The 25616-nt window shown below is 43.1% G+C and overlaps 1 protein-coding gene across 11 annotated transcripts in view; it reads left to right on the top strand.

Moving 5' to 3' along the window:
- Window positions 1–25616, top strand: part of LOC119172472 (metaxin-2) — a 259544-nt gene that overhangs the window by 186346 nt on the left and 47582 nt on the right. For 3 of the 11 annotated variants that reach the window (XM_075894041.1, XM_075894035.1, XM_075894034.1), the window contains 3 exons: window positions 5414–5490; window positions 14699–14777; window positions 14932–15043. In XM_075894041.1, coding sequence (XP_075750156.1) covers window positions 5414–5490; window positions 14699–14777; window positions 14932–15043 — 268 coding nt within the window. Of the gene's footprint in view, window positions 1–5375; window positions 5491–6916; window positions 7083–14698; window positions 14778–14931; window positions 15047–25616 lie in introns of those variants that run through there. The other 8 variants (XM_075894044.1, XM_037423587.2, XM_075894039.1 and 5 more) reach the window with 7 other exon arrangements.

Genomic DNA, 25616 nt, shown 5'->3' with positions numbered 1-25616 from the left:
GGCAGTCAATTTTGTGAGTTTCGAAAGTGCCCCATCACTCCTGCTCAGTGTAAGGGCAGTTGCCTATATGTGCTGGTATACCAGGTGCAGGCAGATGCAAGCTTTTCTTTGGCCAGAACATGCGTGCTTGACCAATCAGTTTCGTGGACTGTAAACCACGTGTTTAGTGAGGGCATGTGAGGTCACACGTTGTTTCCTGGCGTTATATTCATGTTTCACTTTTCTTGAAATCAGTGGTCCCATCAATCCAGTGGTTCACACAATTGTGACAGCCTAAAGTATAAATAAAGCCGTGGAAATTTTCGCTTGGCAACTTGTCCTTCACGTCGCCCAAAACCTCCCTTAGCTTCCATGTTGGTACATTCACTATTTTGATATCTGTTGCTTCTTCATATCACTCAGCGTATCTGACTTTCCAACCACAACATTACATTCGTTGGTAAATTTGTGCATATTTGGCTTGACCATGATTTCAGCTTGGTTTGAATTCCTTTGATTCAGATAGAACTGGCATTAGCAGAGCCTTGCAGGGCTATGTGATGCCTTTTAATATTATTATTCCTATCATTGTAATATTGGCGATGCAACAGTAAACGTCCTCAGCTACGCTCCTAATGCTGGTATTAGCTCACATTTCAAGGTTAGAGTTGAGTAACTTTATTTAAATTTCTCATTTGAGTTTCTTGACGTGATACGTATTAAATTTGTGATTATTTTTTAGCGTTATATTTATAGAAGACTACGCAAATGAAGGTAACCCACCTGCATCTGTGATAAATCTGTGGAATCGAGGGAGCTGATGCTACCAGACAGATTTCTTCTTGCCAGCAGTGCGCATATCTGAACATCATCGCTTTAAATGCTACCCCTAGCTTTCATTGCAGGTGTTTGAAGACTTTGTCGAATGCTAAGCGTAGTGTCCTGAATCCAGAGAAATAAAACATCAACATGCTTGTGCTCGTAGTAAAAAAAAAGAAATAAAGAAAATTGTGCAGTGTGGCTTTGTTCTTGCGACATTGTTAGTCATTGTCTATGCAAGGCGCACAGGATAAGTGGTCTCACCTCCGAGCAATCCTGCGCTCCCGCAGTCTATGCTTCAACTATCTCCACAGTACGGGGCAATGCGGGAAAGGCACTACGTCCGGCCGCCATGACTAGGGCCATGTACACATGTGTGTACTTCTGTGTGATACTAAAGTTGAGCCGTTTCGTTACTACGTTTGATTGTGCCATATTTGTGTGCAGCCATCGCACAAAATGGAAGGGTGACAAGCCTGAAAATGCAAAACCGGTTAAATTTTATTCCTTTCCGAACGTTATTCGCGGTCATGTAGCGGGTCACTGCAGGTCGCAGCAAAGCGTCATGGCGAGTAATTCAGCTGTCTTCGCCAGGCCGATTTTAACAAGGCTGCGGGGTGAGTGCTTGAAAACAGGTTCGTCTGCGAATGTAAACTCAGTTGAGTTCCGATTCTGACAGCTTTGAGTAATTCAGATGCAAACTAAACACGAAAATAAAGAAATCACAATAACACAGTAAATGCATCTACGAAAAGCAGAACATAGCGGAGTACTCAGCGTTGGACTATTAATATTAATACACGTGCAGTACACTGTGAGCTTAAATTACACTTTTGTTTTGCTTGCTAAAGGGACTTGGCTTAATACACTTGTGTCAAAGCACAGGGGGCTTGTAACCTTGGTCTCTAGAATAATTTAACGTTCCTGATACTTTTCATTCAATTGATCAAAGCTGTGGGTGAGCCAGCCATGTCGAAATTTCCATCTCGCGCGCACTTTACCACAATCTAATCTGCCCCATGCAATGGTGTTTTTACGTGCAAGTTCATAAGTGCTGTTAAGCCCGCCCCTTCAACTAGATTCGTAAAACATTGCACCAGTATCAAATTCATGGGCAAACTCGACTTTAGCCCTTACAGATGGAATATAACTTCAGATTATTTTACTTTTGCACCCACAGCGACGCAGGCAGCGTGAATTTTTAGCAAAGGTTTGTGCACAAACCCACTACTCAAGCATTCAACAATTTCTTGGCTTTGAGTCGTTCGTGCATCATAAAACTTGCTGTATATGCACTAAGCAGTCCTTTGTTTCATAGTTCCACCTTCAAAACCAGTCTGGTGTCAAATGCGGCCTCCTCGCTCATCAGAATGAGTGAGTCAAGGCGCACTGCATAGAGCCACTTTGTCCGTGTATCGCTGTTTAGCATCGGCGTCCAATTTCTCAGTCTACACGCTCAAGCGAGCCGAATACGCATCGCCCATAGCTGCAGCAGCTTCACAAATGGTACATCTCGTACCTTAGAAATCCAAATGAAATAAAACAAGAGCATTATGCCCGCAGCAACTTCTGTGCACCTGTTGGAACCGCTGTACTCAACTGCCGCTATGGTGGCCACGCGGTTGCCAGCACAGCTGGCACACTTTTCGCTGCTGTGCCCGCCAAGCTGACTTTACGTGAATACAACCTATTCACTAGTATAATGTTGTTATTTTTGTGCTTAGAAGTATATATTAGACGTGTACATTTAGGTGGGGATGTAAATCATTAGTAAATACAGCAACCAAGTCGTATCAGATCCAATCCAATCTACATCTTGAATAGTAAATCCTAAGTGGCCTGGTCTGTAACCATTATAGTGAACTAGAATATACTCCAGTGGCAGAACAGGCCAGGTTCCGGTGTTCTTCTGTACAGATGCCACGTGATGGTGTCACTTCTACATTTCCTAGCAACTTTGGCTGCGCTGTTGGACTATTGTGGGCTCCTTCAAACTTTTAGCTATGGTTAGTTTTAACTCGTTGGTTTGAATTCTGCCAAACAACCAACTTGCTGACTCTCTGGCTCGGAGGTATCATTTTGGCCAGATATAGATATTTTTTTTTTATATTTACCGCATGCGCTCGGAACATTCTGAGCACATGCGGTACATTTATTTACTTATTCTATAGGATTGTTCGATTTTTTTCACCATTCTAAGGTCTGTTTCCAGTGCACAGAGTTTTCCAAGCAGATGTAACGATTGTGGAATTTGCTTCAAATCATCAGGGAAAACCTGGAAAAGTCGGGGAGTTTTGAAAAAGCGAATTGTTAAACACCCTGAATATATAAGTAAAAAGAACAACCAGGCGAATTGCCAGGCACAATGCAAATTACACAATGAGTAAGTCATTCAGTGCTTTCAACCGACTTTGGTACTCTACAAAGAAAGTGTACATAATTCCCTACATATATGTAGCAGGTACTTCGCTTATCTGGAGAGTAAGGAACCGTGGAGTGCTTTCTGAAAGGCATAGTGGGTTCCTTGTATGTCCCAAGATGCTCTGCAAAGGAAGCCGTGACTGTGCTGCACAGGACTCTCAATTTTTTTTATCTTGTGCTAGATGATGAAACTAGAATATCACCAGGAAACCCAGGTTCACATAGCCGGTTGACTTGCCTAAGGAAACTGCATTTTGCTTCATGACTTAGTGACTGCTGCGTATAGGCAATTAGTAGATATACTACTTTTTATCAAGTGCGAATGTGCGGATAAAAACTGCAACAGGGATTGCCTTGTTCTAGGCAAGAAAATCCAAAAAATATGCTCTGGAGCGAAGTTTTAAACTTGAATACGAAGACTGAAGGAAATTGTTTTGAGTAACTTTACAAATTCAAACCAAGACCTCCTTTCTTAAAAATTCCTTTAGAACATTTATCATAACAGGTGTGTAATGAAGATCACTGCAAATGACAAGAAAATCATTGGCACCTAACTCCCCTTCTAGATCGTAGTGTGTTATTCTGCTCATACGGCTCAAGAAGACGTCGCTTAGAACAGGAGCAACCCTCAAGATCACGCATATGCCTGATTTTTGAAAGTGGACATCGCTGTTCCAGGCAACAACTGTTGATTTTAACTAAAAAGCAAAGATTTCCATAAATCTTTCAACAGATACACAGCAGCAATCGATGAAGCCAACCGTACTATTATAAATAGTAATGCTCTCTTTTTTTTATGCGGTACGCTTCAACATAAGTCTATGCTAACTTGCCCAGTACTTCAGTTAAGGTGTATATTAGTCCACTAGTACCCCACCGGTAAAGGTAGTTTCACTGCTGTTTAGAGGTTCTATACCGAGAATACATTTATATCCATACCGTAAATGCATCTATCCTAGGGAAATCCACACTGCCGCGAAGCCCTACTTCAAAGTTTAGTGTACATATGACCCTCGCATATATTCGTTTTTTTAGTTTAAAAGCTTTTTAAACTCATGTGCTTGTGTGCTAAGCATAGTGAAATTTAAAACTTGACATATTTTGGAGGTTACCAAATCCTGATACTATTCAAAGTTGCTTCCACTTTGTACCAAAAAGAATGTCATTTGCACGTGCCATGCTTCAATGAAAAAAAATATTGTGCAGCTTAGTTAGGTTAGTACATGCAGTATGATTATTTTTCTTTATAATGTGTGACATGTGCTATTGAAATTGAATTTGAAATTCAATCAAATCATTGTTTCCTTTGAACTTAAAATCAACTATTTACACAAGCCTAGTGTGACCCCTCCTGTCATATGACTCGGTAATCTGCAGATCGAGCCCTTGTGTGAACACCCTTTAATCAACCCCATAGTGCGCATTCAAAGAAATTCTTATTTCACCTTTTATACCAGTGTGTGAAAGTGGTGCAGCTTGTGTTTCTTGGGTTCTTTTTATCATAACAATGACAACAATGTCAAGGTGGAAATGCAATAGGATAAAAAGGTGGGCTAGTTGGTAATTCATGATGGTTCAGCGAACTGGGAGCGCGGGGGTAAACACAGACTCAAAGCAAATAGCTGTGTGCCTCCTCTTTGCTTTGTGTCTGTGCTTAGCCCCGCGCTCCCAGTTCGCTGAACCATCAAGGCGAAAATGAACAGCCCTATTATTTTGCCCTAGGAGTGGCCATACAAGTTTGGTCACAATAAAGAAAAGAAGTCCTTGTTGTGCACCACATTTAAGCATCAGTATATTGAGGTTGTGCATGCAAAAAAAAAAAAAATACTGTGAGCTTTGTTGCATTGAGGTTTCCTTTTATGAGCTGTGTGAATGACCTCACACATATCTAAAATGTTCCTATAGCCCTATGTGCATTAGCATGGATAACAAAAGTGTTAAATCAGCTCTGCCTAGTGTAATATTTTAGTTTCTCACCTTGCATAACAGTTGTAGCTGTCACCCATGTCATTATGGAATCCAAATTTTTCCAGTTTGATTTGAACTGGGCTGATCAACCATAGTCATAATTTGAAAAATGATTTATGGATTGTGATAAATGTCGTGAGCTCCTTCTCTGAATGACTACGTGTTCATATTTCCTTTCTATAACGAAGGATGCCCTTTCTTCTGCATGTGTTCTCCCCATGCCAAGGTGTTTGAAGAAGTCCAGTCTTGTTGTGCTGCACTGTCTGAACGCTTGGGCCAAAGCGATTATTTCTTCGGAGACAAGTGAGTAGTTCTCCAGCACCTTCTTTAGCGACCATGCAACATTTTAAAATTTTGAGTGTCAAAAGTAACAAGAATGTACAAAAATCAAGCAATATACTCCCGTTGGTCCTCCTAATTCAAAAATATGCCTCATTAGTAGAGGTCTCATTTTTTGGCACTAAAAAAATCACGTTTTAGGTGCTGAAATTAGGCAGTTTTTGGCCCTTAATATCATTAGTATCATATATCAACCTGTAAGTAAGTGAATCACAGGCTCTCATCACTCGAAAAAATTGCGATACTATAACTGCCGAACAGATCTATTTCACAACACGTTTACCCCACGAATGGTAAGAGAATGGAACGAGTTCCCAGCTGATGTCGTGGAAAGCACGACCACATCAGATTTCATTTCGACGCTCCAGGCTCAATTGAAGACTATATAAATGTGCCAGTTTACTAATTCATTTCCTCTATGTTCACTGGTGCATTTCTACCTGCATGTATTTTTTCTGTTTTTTTTTTACTGTACTTGATTTAGGTATCAGTCACTTCATAATGAGATGCATATATTCTTTCATTTCATGTATGTATTATAAGAATTGAAATTATAATGGTTACAGTGTAGTTGCACACTGCTGTGATTATCAATATAAATGATGATAATATTGCTGTGGAAGGAATAGACATGGACTGGGCATGTAGCGCATAGACAGGATAAGTGCTGGTCATTAACGGTAACTAACTGGATTCCCAGAGAAGGCAAGTGGATTTGGGGGGAGACAGAAAGACAGGTGGGCAGATGAGACTTAAGAAGTTTGTGGGTATAAAATGGCAGCAGCAAGCACAGGACCGAGTTGACTGGCGGAACATGGAGAGGCCTTTGTCTTGCGGTGGACATAGTCAGGCTGATGATGATGATGATGCCGTTATTGCTTTCTTTATCATTTTATTTCGTGTAGTATGTGCAGATTCCTTCATCTTTATATCCCCACTCCTGCTTACAGCCTCTTTAGGCTAGCAGTATTTTGCAAATAAATAAATAATAAATTTCTAAAAAGTAATCAATTTTTAAAAAATTCAAATTTTCGAAAAAAAACATGCGCGACCTGTGTTCACGACAGGAAAGCAAAAAAAAAAGTCTGTCTATGATGGCTTAAAGGCACCAATAATCATGCAATTGTCCTTTTCTCCACACAGTTTGCTTAACACGCTCTTTCTTTTAATTGAACACACATGCATCTCTTGCTTATTCTAAAACCCTTCTGACCTCTAAAAGGCCAGAAGGGTTGTTTTTTAGTCTCGTATTGGCCAAGTCTATTCGCAAAGGGTTGATTTCTCCTCTTACCAGGTTTGAACGTTTCGAGAGGCTACGCGTTTTCGGGGCTACCAACCCGGAAAAAAAATGAAATGTCAGACTGTACGCCGCCTGCCCTTTATCTCACAGGCGCATGCCCAAACATGGAGAAGCTGATGTACAAGAAGTGGTCCTGCGTAAGTCGCAGGAGTTCGTGACACAGCGAAAAATATTTGAGGCGACATGTAATTTGTGCAATCTGTTTCTTGAATAGAAGAATGAAAGTTGATAGAAATATTAAAACATGCCAACCGTATATGTTCACATTTTTGTTTATTTATTTTTACTGCGAATTGAGCGAGGTGCATGACTAATCTACCTCCATTTAGTTTTCGCGCATCCTGCTGGCGCCAGTCCTGACAACAATTGGCTTGTTACTGGTGCCTTTACAACAGGGGTGTGATGCGCTATATATCGATGAGAACACATGATTCATGCCAGCCTCTTGAAAGGTGCACGATTCATCTCACAAAAACAGGCAATAAGAACGTCTTGGGCATGTCATGTGCATGATGTGTTGATGCGTCTGCCTTGTGTCCAGCTCCAAGTTTCTTTGACACCGTTGAGTGCAGGAAGCTGGCACAGGGCGAGTAGCAAATGTGTAATGAACCAATGAAAAATTCTTGTGGTACAGAGCTTTTCAATGTCCAGCTGATGTGACGTAGTGCAGCGCCCTGTAAGAAGTAAATGACAAACAAAGCCCTGAGCACTTGTACTCCCCTGCACTCATTATCCATCTTCCTGGAGTTGCACAGAGGTACCTTCTGTTTTCTGCTCCTCCCCTTCACACCCAGTTCCTAGACTGGAAAACCGGCTGGAAAAGCCACCTCCTCGGCAATGGATGCCTCTGTTCACTATTAGTGCTGGGATTTAGAGTTAGCATCCTTTCTTTTCCTCCTTCAACCGCAATGGCAGCATAAGGTGGTGGATTTCACTGCCTTCCAGAAGTTTATTAAATTAAGTTGCACCCTAGAGTTCTGAAAAGTGAATTTCTCCCGGCAGCATGAATAATTGATGGTCTGCGCTCAAAAGGTTAGTGTTCACATAGATGCTGACTTTGAAAATAGGCTCGTGCACTGGTGTTTCCAAGCGAACATGCAGCGCCACTGTGGCAGTTGCTGGTGAAATGTCCCTGTTGGCTCAGCACAGCCGTGCCTGGCCACAGCAGATTGTTAATGACCACTAACAGTGAAAGCGTCGTCTGTATGCAGTGAAAAATTGACTGCTATATGATTGATTTGATTGATTGATATGTGGGGTTTAACGTCCCAAAACCACTATATGATTATGAGAGACGCCGTAGTGGAGGGCTCCGGAAATTTAGACCACCTGGGGTTCTTTAACGTGCACCCAAATCTGAGCACACGAGCCTACAACATTTCCGCCTCCATCGGAAATGCAGCCGCCGCAGCCGGGATTTGAACCCGCGCCCTGCGGGTCAGCAGCCGAGTACCTTAGCCACTAGACCACCGCGGCGGGGCGACTGCTATATGATGTTGATGAGATCTAACAGACAATCATGCCATAGAAAGTATAGGGGATGTTAGACGAGGTAATTGTAATGTAAATGAGAATAAAGAAAAAGGGATGAAAAAATAATTTGTCGTGGTTCGAGACTGAAACTGTGACCTTCAAATAACGCGTCCGATGCTCTGCCAACTGAGCTACCACGGCTGCTCTCCTCCCATCTACTTTATTAGATATATATGTGAATGCAACGTGGCAGCGTGGGTCAGTGCTGCTTTAGCTGTGACAGCGAGTGTGGAACACTTTTTTTTTGCCTGTTATGGCGTCCCATAGCACATGATCTTATTACGAGCTGGCAGCTGACCAATAGTCTCTCATATACTACCATGGTCGCTTTGGCCGTGTTCGCCGCTAAAGTTCTGTTACCTGTGGTTGAAACATACATTGTGTAGGGCTATTTTATCAATTTGGAATTTTTTCAGGACATGAGGGCAGTGGCAAAAACCCATTAAGAGTGTCTAAATAGTTTCTATTGCAATAGAAAAGCTTTTGCACAATTTGGCTGAGTGAAAACCACAGCAGTGAATAAATGTGGCTTCACAAGTCTTTTGAACTGGGCTACTTCAGGTCTGGACGTTCCTACTGTTATAAACTTGCTCGAAAAGGCCCTTTTGGCGGCTTCAAGCCTGCTACAAAAAGCACTTTTGCCTGCTCCCAGGACTGTGCACCAACTCTTGTACCCAGTTTCACCCCTAGGCTTAGGAAAGAAGAGTAGATGGGCAGGGAAAGTGTCCAGGTATATGAAGAGTGTGGACACATGGAAAAGAAGCAGTATACATAATAAATTGACACACACAGACAAAGAGAGGGACGAGCGCTACTATTAACTGAAGGCTTTATTCAGAAAAGGAAAATATCAATGCTATCAGCCCATGCGCACCATTTTCTCGGATCTGTGCTCATTATCTGCTTCAGTTGCGACACTTCTTTTTCCAAAATAGTCACTGCAGGGTGGCTGATAAAAGATGATTGCCTAATGTTAATGTGAGATCGTGGTGTCTAAACAAAATGAGTGTATTCAAAAAGCGTATCTCGCGCCCACACTTTGCACCATGTACGGCTGTTACCGGCCTTCCTTTGTGTTTATGCAGTGACCAGTCTGCCCCACATACGCTCGTCCACATGTCAAAGGAATGTAGCAAACAAGGTTAGATGCTTATGGAACAAAACTAACCTTGTCCCTAATCATGCAAGTCTGTGCGCTTCCTCGTCTGACAGCATCCACATTTTTCCAAACCACAGCTTAGCCACTTTATTCTTAGCCATAAAAGCAACGTTTAGCCCATGCCTATAGGCAGTATTTTTAATTCGGTGTGACAGTGCATGTACATACAGTATCACCACTACTCTGCCTCGTTCACGTTCTTGCTGGTGATGTTGGCTGCCTTTAATATGCTTAATAAGGCGCTTACGAATTTCCTACAAAGCAGTCTCGGGAAAGCCGGTGTGTTTTAGCCTAATAACTTGCTCTCTGAAAGTTCTTCTATGCCAAATGATGACACAACGTGGTAACTACGAATTTTAGACAAGATGTGGCCGCTCCATTTTTATTACCCTGGAATGAAAGGAGTGGTAGCTCAGAAGGGGCTTATTTGATGAAGGAGTGTACTTAAAACATGTACGGTTGGCTCAAGATTATAACATAAGGTCCAAAAACTGCAAGGTGTTTTGAACAGGAACAGTACAAGTAAATTTTAGTTCCCCTCCTTTTGTCTCAAAAGCTCCCTGAGTACAAATGTATCTAATTGCACAATTCTGCCCAGTACCAAGAAATTATCCACTAAGCAAAATATTGTAGTGGCAACCTGCTACAGATCTGGCAGCAAATCACGATCCATTCTACTAAAAGTTGTCACTCAGTACGAGTGTAAATTTTCATCCGATACAAACACCAGATTTTCGCATATACAGCTTATCAGTGTTCGCTAAGAATAAGTTATTATGCATTCATGCCAACTAGCTCGCCTTGCAGTATTACTTCAGCTCTCATTATACTACCGAAAGGGCAAAAACGAAATATAGAGAGAGCGCTTACGACAATTCAAGGGCAAGAGCTTTAATGTTCGAAGCAAGGTTGGGTTGCCTTAGAATGCATAGTCATAAAGCGAGATTGAATAAAGAAGAAGAACAATGTACATGCAGCGGGGAACATGTTCTGATTGAATGCAGCGATATCCGCCCAGGTATATGGTATTTACCCGCATAATCAACCCACTCACATGAAGAAGCCACCCCCATCTTCGTCCTTGAAAAAAAAAAAAAAAAGGAAAAAAATACTTTTCTTAATGTATCAGTTCATTTTATTTCGGTATCATAGCCAGTGCCATTGGCTATCGAAACAATGTTAAATCAAGCCATTATATCGCAAAATACCAACACAATAGAAGTGAAAACATAATTTCGCAACCATGCTAAACAGTTGCAAGCAGCGCGAGCGCGAACGACGTTAGTCAAAATTTGAAAGTCGCGCGTTTGCGGCAAAGTGCTATCTGTCAAATGCAAAATAAACCTCTTTGCTGATAGCGCCACCCAAGCATAGCAGCACAAAAACGAAAAAAAAACAAGGAGGAAGGAATTCTTTTCTCTATGCGAAAAAACAAAGTGCGTGATCTCCGAAATAGCAGGTGCGCGGCGTAAAAACACCCCGCGTGCCTGCCATCTCGGAGGCTATAGGTTCGTTCGATTCACCTGCACCAATCGGAACTGGTTCATGGCTGTGCAGGCGAAGTTCAGAAATTGTGCAGCGTGAGTTCAGCAGTACAGGTATAGCGCGACCCCCGAAACGAATGACGATGTGCCAACAAGGTGCAGATCTTATTTCTGTTGGCTTAATTTACACCGTTCAGCTAACACTGAACGATGGCGAACCGCACATGTGGACAATTTATGAGGTGCAAACATCTTGGCAAAACACACCGCGTTAGTAGAGGCGGATATGCCGCATACGTTTGAGTGCTGCGTCGTCTGCTCAGCTGCATGCACGGCTGCACCAAGCTGGCACCATCAGCGTAGGAGGTGCACGAAAATCGTGAACCAGTGCTGCACCTCTTCTGCATCTCTTGAAACAAATGACAGGGTTCAGAGGTCGCCAATGCTGCACCACTGAAATGAATGGCAAAGTGCAGCACCCCGTGAACTGTTTCACGTGGGGCAGACGAATCGAACGGACCTTATGCAAAGCACGACGGCACTCACAGCAGAGACGACGCGCCGTGCACTCGCAACGTCTACCACAACGTCTACGTGCCGTCATCCGATGTTGCGTTTCTGTTGTTGGGTTTGTCGTTGTTGGGACACTTATTGCACAGTGTTCGGCCGGTATGCTAGCTGTGCGGATGGTTACAAACAGCATGCACTAAAGCATTGAGACCGAGCGACTGGATGACACTTTGACGTCAATCCATGCACTTTCCTTACAGGAAGAAACAAGAAGAGCTTTAGGCTACAAAAAAAGATTTGTCGCGCATTTCACGGGCCAAAGCAAGCAAGGCGGTCATGCGAAATTTGCGCTGTTATAACTCGCGTGACTTTTTTCTGTCACTTAATGAACTCTCCCTCCAAATTGGCATCAACATTTCTGAAAAATATGGGGGGGGGGTGGCGTTCATTACAAATACAGTACGTGTGGGCAGAAGCCTACATCAGGCTTTGGGTTTCAGGGACAAACATGAAAAGCTGAACACGTCTGCTATAGAAGCAAGTAAAAGACAGAGTACTGGTGGCAGATACGTAGAAATAAAGGACAAAAATAGTGAGAAAATGAGGTCATTTTGCCTGAAGATACAGAGAGATGGGTCATAAGCTTATATTTTTTTCTTATAAGAAGATCGATATAATAGAAGTAGATAAGGCATTAGGCCAACATAAAAAAGAAGCTTTTTCTTTCGTTTTTTTTTTTGCAAGTCTGGTGGCACACATGTGACCATCCCTTTATAAAGGGGACGCTCAAAGCATTCATTCATTCATCTGAGAAGGCTGCCTTGCTGTTGGCGAAGCTTGCATGTAGCGAGAAAAAAATGGTTTCGCACTTTTATATAATCATTTGAAAATGTTGAGTCGAGGTGTATGTAAGGTATGTAAGGCAAAGTCAATGCTTGGGTGTATATTTTCTCAAATAGGCTTTTTTAAATGCGGAGAATTTCTTAGTCGCACAATGAGGCGCGTTGGTGGCGGCACCGTCCACAGTCCCCACTATGCATGCTCGCGTCTCGTGCTGGCCCAGGAAGACTCCCACAAAGCTGTTGCTCCCCTTCCCCTCTCTCGTCTCGCTAGGCCGACGTAGGCAGGATCTGCTAGTCAAAATCTGCTCACGCTTCACAACTATTCACTGGCCACTGCATTGCGCATTAGGAATTCAGTCAGGGGTGTCTTTACTTGAGAGACAGTAGGATTGGGCATGTTGGCATAACATGATAAAAAGTGCTTAGTAAAGTGAAAAGTTGGGCGAGTTGGTGCTGGTTCATGATGATACGGGGCGCGAAAAAAACGACACACAACAGAGAAGAAGTACACAGACGACGCGCTCGTTAGAACACTCAAAAGAGCCCTTTGTACAAGAAATTATACTCAGTAAAGTGAAAAGTTGGGCGAGTTGGTGCTGGTTCATGATGATACGGGGCGCGAAAAAAACGACACACAACAGAGAAGAAGTACACAGACGACGCGCTTGTGTACTTCTTAGCGCGTCGTCTGTGTACTTCTTCTCTGTTGTGTGTCGTTTTTTTCGCGCCCCGTATCATCATGAAAAAGTGCTTTACAGCCCAAATGACTGGAGGGCATAGCGGAGACGAGAAGTTGAAGTTGAAATGTGTTGTAGAGTGGTAGAGGTATCACGTGAATTTCCATATTTGGTTATGGCTTGGAAACGCTTAATTGTTATTTCATCTTTATTGTTCTTATTTATTGAATGAAGGAGAAGCATTGCCTTGAACGTCAAGCGAAAAGCAAGTAAATACAAGATAAAAAGTGCTCAACAGCGCAAACAACAGGAGAAGATGAAGGAGACGAGACAGAGCGCTGACGTCTGTCTCGTCTCCTCTATCTCCTCCTGTGGTTTGCGCTGCTGAGCACTTTTTATCTTGTATTTACTTGCTTTTCGCTTGACGTTCCAGGCAACGCTCCTCCTTGATGCAATAAATAAGAATAATAAAGATGAAATAATAATTAAGCATTTCCAAGCCATACCCAAATATGGAAATTCACGTGATACCTCTACCACTCTGCAACACATTTCAACTTCAACTTTCAACTTTATTTCAGACAAAGTCAATTAATATGTACATTTGTGCTCCCTATTATGGGTGACAAAATGGTACAAGTGCCTGACTGAGTGTCACACCCCTTTCTAGACGCACATAACTCAAACATCAGTGGCAGTTAGATAATAAAAAAAAAAAAAAACAGGCAAAAGATTACACATACTATACAACTTTAGACACAACATATACAGGATTCTATACATACACACATTGTTCTATATACATATAGAACAAAAATTTTCCAAGTACAGTGGACTCCCACTAAAAGAAACTTGCTTAATTGAAAATGTCTCATTAACAGAATTAAACGGGCTCATATAGTTGGAATTCTTTGTGTTGCACAGTAAAATTCATCGGTTAATCGAAACAGTGATTATTGGTCACCTACGGTTAAACAGCGCAAACTCTAAACACAGCATAGACTCGCTCATGCCTAGGTAGTCTCACAACCATGGCAACATTTCGACATCGAGACAAGTCAATCTAGTCGCGATTTCTCGCTTGTGGCTGTGGGTAGAGTTACAGTGGCTAGAATAGGGAAGTGTGATGAATGCGTCGGCTAGCGCGTAATCCCTTCGGAGAAAATCGTCACCCAAGGCGGCAATGCGCTGTGCAGAGATGGGAATCAAGCATTTGCACGGGCAATGTGAAACATTTAAAATGAATTTTCTTGCTCATGCATGGCCTCAAATGGTGACTGAAAAATTATGTTAGCTTTCAGAATGACAGGATGCCTACGCAGGTGCGCGACTGAACTGAAATATGGACAGGGTGCCGAAAGTGAGCGCGTGACGGCACTGAAACATTTTATTGATGAAGTGGTAGAAGAGGGGAACGATGAACTCAGCTGTGAGCCATTGCTTGCAACACCTTCCACGGCGAATCATCATTTCCTCAAGCACTAATCTGTAAATAAAGCCCCGTAGTTCGTAGCGTCAAACTCAGAGATGAGAATCACGAGCGATATCTGGATGAAAACCTTTTATTTTCTCCACATAGGTCATACAACGCATTTCCGAGTAGTGACACTCTATCTGTTCACAATGCATCTTTAATAATTGATCACGCGTCTTTTTTTATCCTCAAGAAAAAAGTTTTACAGTTCACAAGCACCCCCCCAGAGCATTGGGATGCAATCAAGCCTAGGTGATGCACCTGATCCTCAGGTACTTCCTCTTTTCATTGAAAGTTTCTCGCTCCTTGTGAAGTGCCTTTGTGTAAACACGCAAATGAGTAAGCAGAAAAAACTTGGTCACTTGATTGGTGAGGCTTGGACCATGTTGTGCGCAGCCCATTGGGACGTCTTTTTTTTTTTTTTAGGCAGGAAACAAGCTGTTTCAAGATGTCACTGTGAAGCTCGTTGTAGCTAAACCACTTCAAAGAAGTGATTTCAAGAGCGTCTACAAATGCGAAGAGTTCTCCCACCTGAACGGCAAGCACGCCTATGGGCCTACCCCTTTCAATGCGGACAATTTTGTCAGTCACAGTGTGCTCCAAGGTCTGGGAGATGTACTTCTCATCGAAGTGCAACTTACACACAGCTGAGTTTTCTTGAAGCAGCTTGTCAGCGTGCGGGATTGCTCTCCGCTACTGCGCAAACAGAGCTTTGTCCTTTGGAACGCCGAACAACGCATGCTTCTTTTTCATTTCATTTCATTTCATTTCACTTATTGATACTGTCAGCCCTTTGCGGGCTATTACAGGAGAGGAGTTGACTCATATAAAACAGAAATGTGCATAAGAGAAACATAAGAAAAAGAACCTTCACTACCAGAACAAATCATTTCAGAGCACATACAACAAATATATCGTAATGGCTAAGCATATAGTTTACAGAGAAGTTAGTGAAAAATAAGAAAAAAGAGCATCACTACCAAAATACACATCATATTTTACATCACAGCATAATAAAACACATAATAAATATCATAGCCTAGTTACAAAGCACGTAATTCACACATATTCACAATCTTAGCGCATGGTATCAGAGTGCACTATATGTTTTATTGCTTCTAAAAAGTCAGTAAGCGATTTGATTCTCACAACTGAATCTGGTAACGAATTCCACTGCTGAATCGCCCTGGGGAAGAAGCTGTACCTGAAACAGTCATTATGAACTTTGGGGGGCGGTATGTACATACTGTGTCTGTGTCTTGACGTTTATTGTGTCTTGATTTCAAAGTACTTGTCTGAGCTTATTTTAAAGTGATTATGAACTATCATGAAAAGGAATTTCAGCCTTTCATATTCGGTGCGTTTTTGTAGAGGTAGGAGCTCTGCAAGTTTGGATAATTCGTTAGGTGAATTGAAACGACGGTATTTATTAAATATAAACCTAGAACTAAGTCGCTGTATTTTGTCAAGTTTCAAACAGTTAGTTTCAGTATAGGGATCCCACACTACTTTAGTATATTCGATTATGGGTCTTAGTAAAGTTTTATAAGCTAAAGTTTTAACTTCGGGAAAGGCACAGTGGAGGTTACATCTCAGGCCCCATAACACCTTGTTAGCTTTGGAACAAAGTTCCTCAACATGAAGATTCCAATGCAAGTCGGGTGTAAATATGAGACCTAGGTATTTATATTGCTTAGCCTGAGCAAGTTCGTGACCGTTAATACTGTACGGATAACTAAGAATGCTCTTTTTTCTAAAAATGGACATAAAAACAGTTTTTGCTGGGTTAAGCTGCAGTTTTTAATTCTAAGTTAAGATTAAGTTCGGCCTGGTCGCTCGGTGACTGTACATTTCTTTATAGTATGCAATCAACAGCAAACACTCTTATTTGAGTAGTAATATTTTTTGGTAGATCGTTTATAAACACCAGGAACAAGAGGGGCCCCAAGACACTACCCTGGGGCACCCCAGATACCACAGGCGATAAACCATATTGGTGGTGCCCTAGTTGGACATATTGTTCTCGGCGTGCAAGATAGGAACTTAACCACCGGGTGAGGGCAGAATTTTTAAAGGCACTATCGATTTTAAGTAAGAGCTTATTGTGCGACACCTTATCGAAAGCCTTTGCGAAGTCTAAAAATATTATGTCAGTTTGACCACGGGTATTAACTGTGCTAGATAAGTCGTGTACAAGCTCAATAAGCTCAGTAACGGTGGATAACCCTTTCCTAAAACCATGCTGACAGGAAACAATTAAATTATGTTCATCGAGATAGGTTAGCAAGTGCTTTGATACAATGTGCTCTAATATTACTGAACAGGTGCTTGTAAGCGATATAGGTCGGTAGTTGCTAGCGTGAGATGCGGAACCCCCTTTGTGTATGGGCACGATTTTTGCACGTTTCCAAGCACTCGGAAAAGAGCCACTATTAACGGATGATTGAAAAATTAATGTTAAAAATTTCGATGACCATTCGGCATATCTATAAAGAAATTCATTGGGAATATTGTGAGGACCAGGGCTTTTTTTGGTATTTATATGAAGCAAGAGGTTTAGAACGCCCTCTTCAGTGATGCTTATATCCTGGATAGCAATCATATCTAAGGAATCGCTGATGTTGGGTACAGTACCATCATCGATTGTAAAAACTGACGAGAAGAAGAAATTAAACGCCTCTGCATGATCCTTGCTACTTCTATGATTAGGCATACTACTCGGCCTGGTAGAAAGATTCACGTACCTCCAAAATTTGTGTGGGGATTCTTTCAGAAATTGTTTCAACGTTGAGTTATAAAACTTATTTTTAGAAGTCTTCACACTTTGCCGGAGGCTTTTACTTAAAACCTGGACGTTCTTCTTTTTTTCAATGCTTGGATTGACAAAGCACGCCTTTCGCTTGCGTTTAAGCTTTCTTTTAGCGTGTATTATATCGCACGTATTCCAAGGATTGCGTTTTCTCACATTTTTACGACGACAGGGAATGAATTGTTGGATGCAAAACATTATCGTAGAATGAAAAAACCGCCACAGTTCTTCTGTTGAACGAGATGTTCGGTACCTTTTCAGAAATGAATAATATGACTGCTCCAGATGTTCTAGTATGGCTAAGTCGTTTGCGGCACTAAAATTTGGCATCATAAGTTTTTCATCATTGTACATGATATTGACATACAGATCTAAAGACAATAAAACCATTTTATGATCGGAAAGACCGTCCTCAATTTCACACATACCAAGAAACGGGAGCAGTGATCCACATAAGAACATCAAATCAAGCACTGAAGAAGCGGTTGGACCCACACGCGTACAAGATGAGACGACCTGAGTCATATCGTAGCAGAAAGTGAGCTCTAGCAGCTGATCACCTTTAGTGACTTCGCTTCCCTCTGAAGTAAGCATCGACCAATTAATTCGAGGCAGATTAAAGTCTCCTATAAGGATAATATTATCATCATGCTTCTGGTGGGAATCCATAAAGCTTCTTAAGCTATCAAGTGCATTCACTGGAGAGTTCGGAGGTCTATACATAGCACCAATGTATACCGAGCGATTACTGAGCGTGGTTTTAATCCAAAGAGCTACGACGTCAATAGCATGCGGAAGAACACTAACTAATATATTATCTTTAATTAAAATGGCCACACCTCCTCCTTTTGTTTCACGGTCTCTTCTCACGATTTTGTATCCGGGAGGAGTAACCTCGGCATCCAGTACATCTTTCTTCAACCATGTTTCGGTCATTACTAAATAGTTGGGATCGAGTTCTAGTACCACAGCCTCAAGATCCGCAATTTTATTCATATTACTTCTGACATTTATATTTATTAACTTTAACCGGTTAAAACTACTCTGACACCGTCAGTCGCCATCACGACGCCTGTCAGTTGTTTCGGGAGGTGTCTTACATATGTACCTCATATTAGTATCCCCGTTCCAACCGTACACCACATAATTTATTTTCATTTTGTCAAAAATAAGTTTAACCTTGGCCCCCGTTTCTCTCTCCTCAGCACTAGACTCCCACAGCCTTCTGCGTACCTCAACAACTCGTTTAGAAAAATCTTCGTTTATGCTGACCTCTTTACCACGCAGTTTAAAGCAGTTTGGTAGGATACTAGTCTTATCTCTGAAATCTGAAACTCTCAAGATAATGGGCCTATCTTTTCCCCTCTGTTTTGCTCCTAAGCGATGAATTCGTTCAACTGAGTTAACTTTAAGATTTAGCAGCTTATCAAAAACGTCGACGTTAACCTTCTCATGTAAAACATCTTCAGTTTCATTCATGTCTTCTTTTATCCCTCTGATAATAAGATTATTCCGCCGAGAGTGGTTTTCGAGATCGTCAAGTCGCTTGAGGAGGGCATTCCTGCCAGTGCACGACTTAGTAACGAACTCATCAACTTTTTGACTAACAGTTGCTATTGAGGTTTCGGCTTCACTGGCAAACTTTCAAGGCTAGCAAGCCTGAGTGGGGCTTCGCCCAAAATTTGTAGCTTTTCCTCTATTTTCGAAAGCCTGTCCTCTACCCAAGCCTCAACAGATGCTTGGTTTTTTTCTATTTTGGTTACTTTCTCCAGGACCGCCTTTTGTGTCTTAATTATTTCAATAATTTTTCTTTAGTGATAGGCCCGGGATTTTCTTCAACATCACCCGAACGAGACACTAGCAAGCTGGCAACGGCAAAACATTCAGATAAACAACAAAGAAGAGTATGTGAACACGACAACACCACTAAGCACAGGTAATCACTACGAAAACAGTATTTTCGATCACAAACCTGCACAAGGAACGGGAAAGTCGGTGACATTGTCACGGCGGTGCTGCTGTGTCGACTAATGCTTGCAGAAGCGAACGTCCCTGACTTGTTAGCTGACTTGTTGTCTGTAGTGCACCCTGGGACAAAGCAATGGCTTTGTTTTCGCGCCATAAGAGTGCGTACAAAAGCATTGGTGTCAGAGTGCCACCGCAATAAAAAAAAAAAAAAACGAGGACAAACGCGCTCGACCAAACAGTCGGAAATGTGCAAACAACATATAAACAACTGCGCGCGCCCCCACGCGGCTCCTCCTCAGAGACTTCAGTGCGCTCCGCAGGCGCCACTTGCCGCTCATCACACTTCTTTATTCTAGCCACTGTAGTAGAGTGTACTAGAAGTAATAAGGGCCGTGACCATACTTGATACCTTCCGTGTTGCCCATAGCGGCAGCGCTGCAGTCGAATAGTACTGAAAGAGCTGCGCGCCGCGTACAGGAACTGTTATGCGCTTTGGCCAGTGTTGCCAGATTTGGATATGTATAGCCAAATTGGGCTACAGAAAAAAGATTTTTGGCGTCGTCTTGGGCAAGTTGGCTATGTGGCTATATTTGGGCTACTAAAAATCGGAGACGGCTTTTTTTGGGTTGTATGTCATGCAGCTGTGATGAGGGCTCAAGAGGTGACTCTCATTGAGTGGACACAAATATTTAAAGACGCATTCACATTTGGCCTTGAAGAGGCTCAAAACGTCAAAATTCACTTTAAGTCCGCACGCTTCATCACCCAAGACAGCAGAAAACTGTGTGACAAGCAGAAGCAGTCTATGTCCATCTTCGTCCGAGCGGGTGCAGAACGCCTTTCCGCATCTCCGGAAGCCATTCTTTGGCTGTACTGGCATGTGAATCACATATTTTTAGGCTGCAGTTCTATACTGAAAACCAAGGAGTGGGATGTGTATTTTTATATACGTACAAGTGGGCTTTTGTTTATTGGAACCTTCTGCCGTTTTGCTGATTGCATAGCGGTTAATCTGCTTTTTATTCAGATTGCAGGCACAATGCTCGTCTATTGTGTTGTCTATATATGCTGTGAAACTCACCCAAGTTTGAGTGAATACCCTGCAAAAAAAGATGAGTCATGCACCTGGCCGCGGTCATGAATAATGAGCTCACGCATTTCGCCCAACATCAGATTTCGGCGCCTGTGCCCATCACTCGTGCTTTTTATGACATCTGCATTATTCGCAGCTAGTTTAGCCAAAAGTGGTCACGGGATTGAATTCCAGCCACAGCAGCCGCATTTCCGGGGAGGCGAATCGCTACACAGGACATGTAAAGATCCCTAGGCGGTCGTGCATCTTCGTATTCCTCCAGCATGGCATCTCTCATAGTCACGCCGCCGCACTTTCGAACGTGAAACCTCGGCTTTTATATGCTGTATCCATATTCCTTCACACTCGCAAGAATAATAACACAGGCATTGAATATAAAACATTTTTTTTTTAGTTTTTCTATATTAGACATCGATAAGGAATGGCGTAGCCAGGGGGTGGAATACAGTTTCGGGTCTCCCCCACCCAAAGATATTTTCCTCCTTGACATATGACCATTCCAAAAAAGTTACCCCCCCCCCCCCCACCCCTTAAACAAAAAATTCTACCTACGCTCCTGTCGATAAGTGGCCACTTCTGTTATTTGGTGGTGCTGAACTGAATTCTACGCACTGTTGAATATTTACAGCGACGGCGGCAAAAGCTAGCGACTATGATCATAAAATTTGTCAAAAGTAATTCTTGGTCATCTTTTGCATGTGTCAAATAATGCTGAGTTCTTGATATAGGCCTCGGAAGGTAACTTTCTAACAGCGACTCACTGGTGTAACGTGGCTTGCACAATTGTGCTGTCTGTTAATTTTATTCATTATTCTTTTTATGGCTGAAAGTATGCCTAACGGTATACAAAGTTAAAGTCAATTTATTTGCTTAAGAAGTACATGAATATTGATAGTCTCACGTTCCAAACGCTAACGACGAGGCCCGTGTACTCAGATATAGGTGCAGAACCACAGTTGGTCAATATTTCCAGAGTATTCTTCTACGGTGTCTCTCATAATCACATTGTGGTTTCTGGTCACTTTAGAAAATACACTAATGGATTGTAAAAATATATAGTGTAAAAAGTGGAAAATGTAACTAAAATTGCAAATGTGAATGGCTGTATTTGGCTACAAATATTCTAGCTATTTTTTTGTCTTTGGTTACATTTGGGCTACAGTTGCTCTAGCTTTTGGCTACGCAGCCTCGTCCGATTAGGCAACACTGATTTCGGCTCCTTCTTCGCGCTTTCTTGATGTAGATTTCTTTGTACCTGCCCATAATTCATGTTTAGCACATGATGCCGTAGCCCTTGAATTATGACAGGCCAATCTAGTGAATTTGAGCTCCATAAAAGTCCTTGTGAGAGATCAAAAATAATACAGAAGGGGCGTGCGTGTCTTATACTGATTTCTTCAGTCTTGACTCTTTCTTCGTTGGTTAGTCGTCTACAGTAATCAGAATAACTGAGCCGATATATTGGAAGTTAGCTGTGCTCCGAAAGTGGTGAGATTAAAAAACAAATACCGTGTCAAACGCAACAAGAACTAGGAAGCAAAAAGTGAAGAGGGGAGAGGAAGGAAATCTGAACCCGTATACCATTAGATGTTTTCGTAATTTAACTTTTCAGGGTATACTAAAATATTTACATGCATTCACAATGACCACCAATTGCCAAAGTTAGTCAATCTGCTGCACCCCCCTTCAAAAAAAAAAAAAATTCTGGGTAGCCTTACCCCGAACGTTTACAGTTGGCGAAGCTGAATATAGCGTGTTTCTGTATAAATGCGCACTGTAAATTTAACCTTTTCGGCAGTATGACGTCTTAAAACTTGTTCAAGTCTAACGTAGTCGGGCGAGAAATGCACCGCGTAAAAATAGTAGCTGTACTAAAGGGCATTGCATGGATATTGTTAAGAGGCCTGTGGTGTGTGACTTAAATCCGTGTACTTGTGGATATATATATATATATATATATATATATATATATATATATATATATATATATATTGTAACGAAGAGCGGCGCGGCAGCTGTGGGCCATGGGCTGGAAAGCGAGAAAGAAGAGGCAGAATAGAACAGCTTGCCCGATGAACGGGTGTTGTGTCTGTCTCGCTTATTACAATGGCGCAGCCGTTCAACGAATCTGTGTGCGACGATCTGCGTGAAGGAACCGTCCTACGGAGCGGACGCACCCTCCAGCAGCTTGCAGCTCCTGCTACCGTGGCCATGGCATCCGGCCTGACCACCGCGGGTACCGAAGCCAGCGCGCTGCCTGCAGGCGTTCTTGCCAAACCACAAGGTGACTCCACTGACTTGGCTTTGCAAACCGCTTCCTTGCCCAGGGACGCCGTACACGCTCTCTTAGACTTCGCCTCAGGTACCATCCCTGGAGCAACGTCAGTACCGTCGCCAGAAGACAGGCATAATTCCTCGCCTGTAGCCGTCAGCGAATTCTGCACGGTTCTGCAGGCCATCGCTACTTCGAGCCAGCGTCTTCTTGCAGACGCCACCGTCACCTTCTCAGCAGCCTGTGCACGCACCACGTTGCCTCCTCCGTCTATGGCAGAAATTCCTGACTTTATTGGCGTTGATCAAGACGCTGGATGAAATCTATTCGTTGGCCCATCGACATTCATGGACTGACAACGTCATGCTATCGCTAGCCGTAAGCCGACTGCGCGAGTCCACCAAAGTGTGGCATCAATACGATGGCTGCAAGTACAAATCCTGGAGTGACTGGACTACAGCTTTCGTCACGGCCTTTCCACCACTTCCATCCGCATACGACGACCATTTCATGCGCATGCGATCGCGTCTGCAGGCTCCATCGGAAGACGCCCGTAAATACGTCTACGATAAGCTCGGGCTTCCCGACAAATGTGGCATTACATGGATCTCTCCGGCTGCCCGCCAGTATGTCGTTTGATGGCTTGGCTGACCCTACCCATGCTGCCATCTTATCTTGCCAGTCACCTGGAGCGTCACCCCAGGTTTTCGCTCAAAGGGCAGTCGAACTTCAGCAAAACTCGTCGTCGGCTTAGCTTGGACACATTACCGACTGTCTGTTCGACTTACGCTTCCACACGACATGGATGCTTCAAGTGCGGTCGCATTGGCCACAACGCCAAGGAGTGTCGTCAACCTTTCCAGACCCGAATCCACTACCAAGCTTGTCAAACTCCTCGGATGTCCATTCATGTTGAGGGAATAGGTGACCTATCTGCTCTGGTGGATACAGGTGCGGAACGAACGGCGCTACACCGACGTCATGCTCCGGACACTACCCGACCGTGGACGCAACCTCCCCTCTGCGGACTTGGAGAAAGTGCTATGCCAGTCGGAATGCTCGACATTTCAGTCCGGACGGCAGCAGGCACTAAAGGTCTTTGAAGACCTCCCTGCCGACATGATCCTTGGTGCTGACTTCTTGCTATCTGATGACATTGAGCTCGGCATACATCGCGGCCACATCGAAACAGCGGTACAAGCCGTCGCAGCCATGATCCGATGCCACAATACAACTGCAACGCATGACGACGAACCAGCGACCTCGACGTACTATTCGATGGTCGCCATGTCACTGCTCTCGTCGACACTGGAGCCGATTATTCCGTCGTCAGTGGGCCTTTCACAACCAAGTTGAAGAAAGTGAAGAATGCATGGCAAGGCCCCGAAGTTTGGACAGCTGGAGGTCATTTAATAATGCCGACTTGAGTCTGCACAGCAAGAGTCACCATCGACAATCAGACTTATCCAGTGAGCTTTGTAATACTACAACATTGCTCCAGAGATATGTACTCAGAATGGACTTTCTAAGTCAATATGACGCTGTCATCGACCTGAGGTCCGAGTCAATAACAAGTCCGCAAACACGCTGCTGACCCCCACAGCACCAAAAAATTACGAATTGAATGTGCTGGAAGACGAAGTCACCATTCCGCCTTGCTCAAGCGTCATCGGTTTAGTCGGCACTGAAGGACTCACAGACTTTGAAGGTGTCATCGAGAGCAACAAGCACCTGTTCTTTAGTCGTCAGATTTGCGTTGCAAAAGGCATCGCCGAGCTGAGTAATGGGAAAGCAAAGGTGATGATGAGGAACTTCCGCCAAGAATACAGTCACCTCAACATTGGTACAACGATCGCTTATGTGGAAAAAGTTGTTGGTGCCAGTGATTCTTTCACCCTCTCCGACGCTTCCGAACCTGCCTCGTCGTGTTGACGTTCCCAACCAGATTTCGACATCAATCCCAGCCTTCCAATGCATAAGCAAGAACAGCTCAAGGCCCTGCTCCTGAAATACAAGGACTGCTTTTCATCATCATTGAAAATTCAACAGACCCCAATCGCGACACATCGCGTCATAACAGGGGAAAGTGTGAGACCACTACGGCAGAGCCCCTACGGAGTAATGCGACGACATAATCCAGCCGTTTAACAGTCCCTGGGCGTCACTTGTGCTTTTATGGAGAAGAAGCACTGAACCCCACATTTCTGCATTGACTATTGTCGCCTAAACAAAGTGATGAAAAAGAATGTGTATTCCCTCCCATGGATAGATGACACCCTGGATCGCCACCACAACGCTAAGTACTTTTCTTTTATGGACCTCAACACTGGCTATTGGCAAATCGAAGTCGACGAGAGAGACCGAGAGATAACTGTGTTCATAACACCAGACGACCTCTTTGAGTTCAAGGTCATGCCCTTCGGTCTTTGCTTGGTACCTGCAAGTTTTCAACGCATTATGGACACAGTATTAGCAGGAATGAGGTGGCAGACTTGCCTCGTTTACTTCAATGACGTTGTCATTTTCCTCGAGCTCCGACGATCATCTTCGGTGCATTGGAGTTGTATTTCAAGCCATCAAGACATCCGCACTCACCCTGAAGATAGAAAAGTGCAGATTCGCATACGAAGGGCTCTTGTTTGTGGGACAGGTGATTATCAAGTCTGGTGTCCATCTCGATCCGCATAAAAACAGCCGCCATTGCTGACTGCCAGCCGTCATGTCATGGAGTCAGGACGCAGACAAAGGTAGAAAAGGCTTGTCCAAATAAAAAGTGCTTATGTAATTGGCCGAACTTGTGGCCACGTAAAAGGAAAGTCAGATTACAGCAAAACACTGGCACTGATAGTGGCGAGCGGAGCGTCGGCCGTCATCAACTGGCACTCAGGAAAGAACGTTGGCATTTATACACTTGCGATTGAATGTTCTAGTGTTATCGCTAGAACATTCAATGTAGGTTTCAAAATAAT

The sequence above is a fragment of the Rhipicephalus microplus genome, chromosome 4 (genome assembly GCF_043290135.1).
Source record: "Rhipicephalus microplus isolate Deutch F79 chromosome 4, USDA_Rmic, whole genome shotgun sequence".
Taxonomy (NCBI): domain Eukaryota; kingdom Metazoa; phylum Arthropoda; class Arachnida; order Ixodida; family Ixodidae; genus Rhipicephalus; species Rhipicephalus microplus.
The sequence above is the reverse complement of the archived record's forward strand: the minus strand, read 5'-3'. Positions and strand labels throughout refer to the sequence as shown.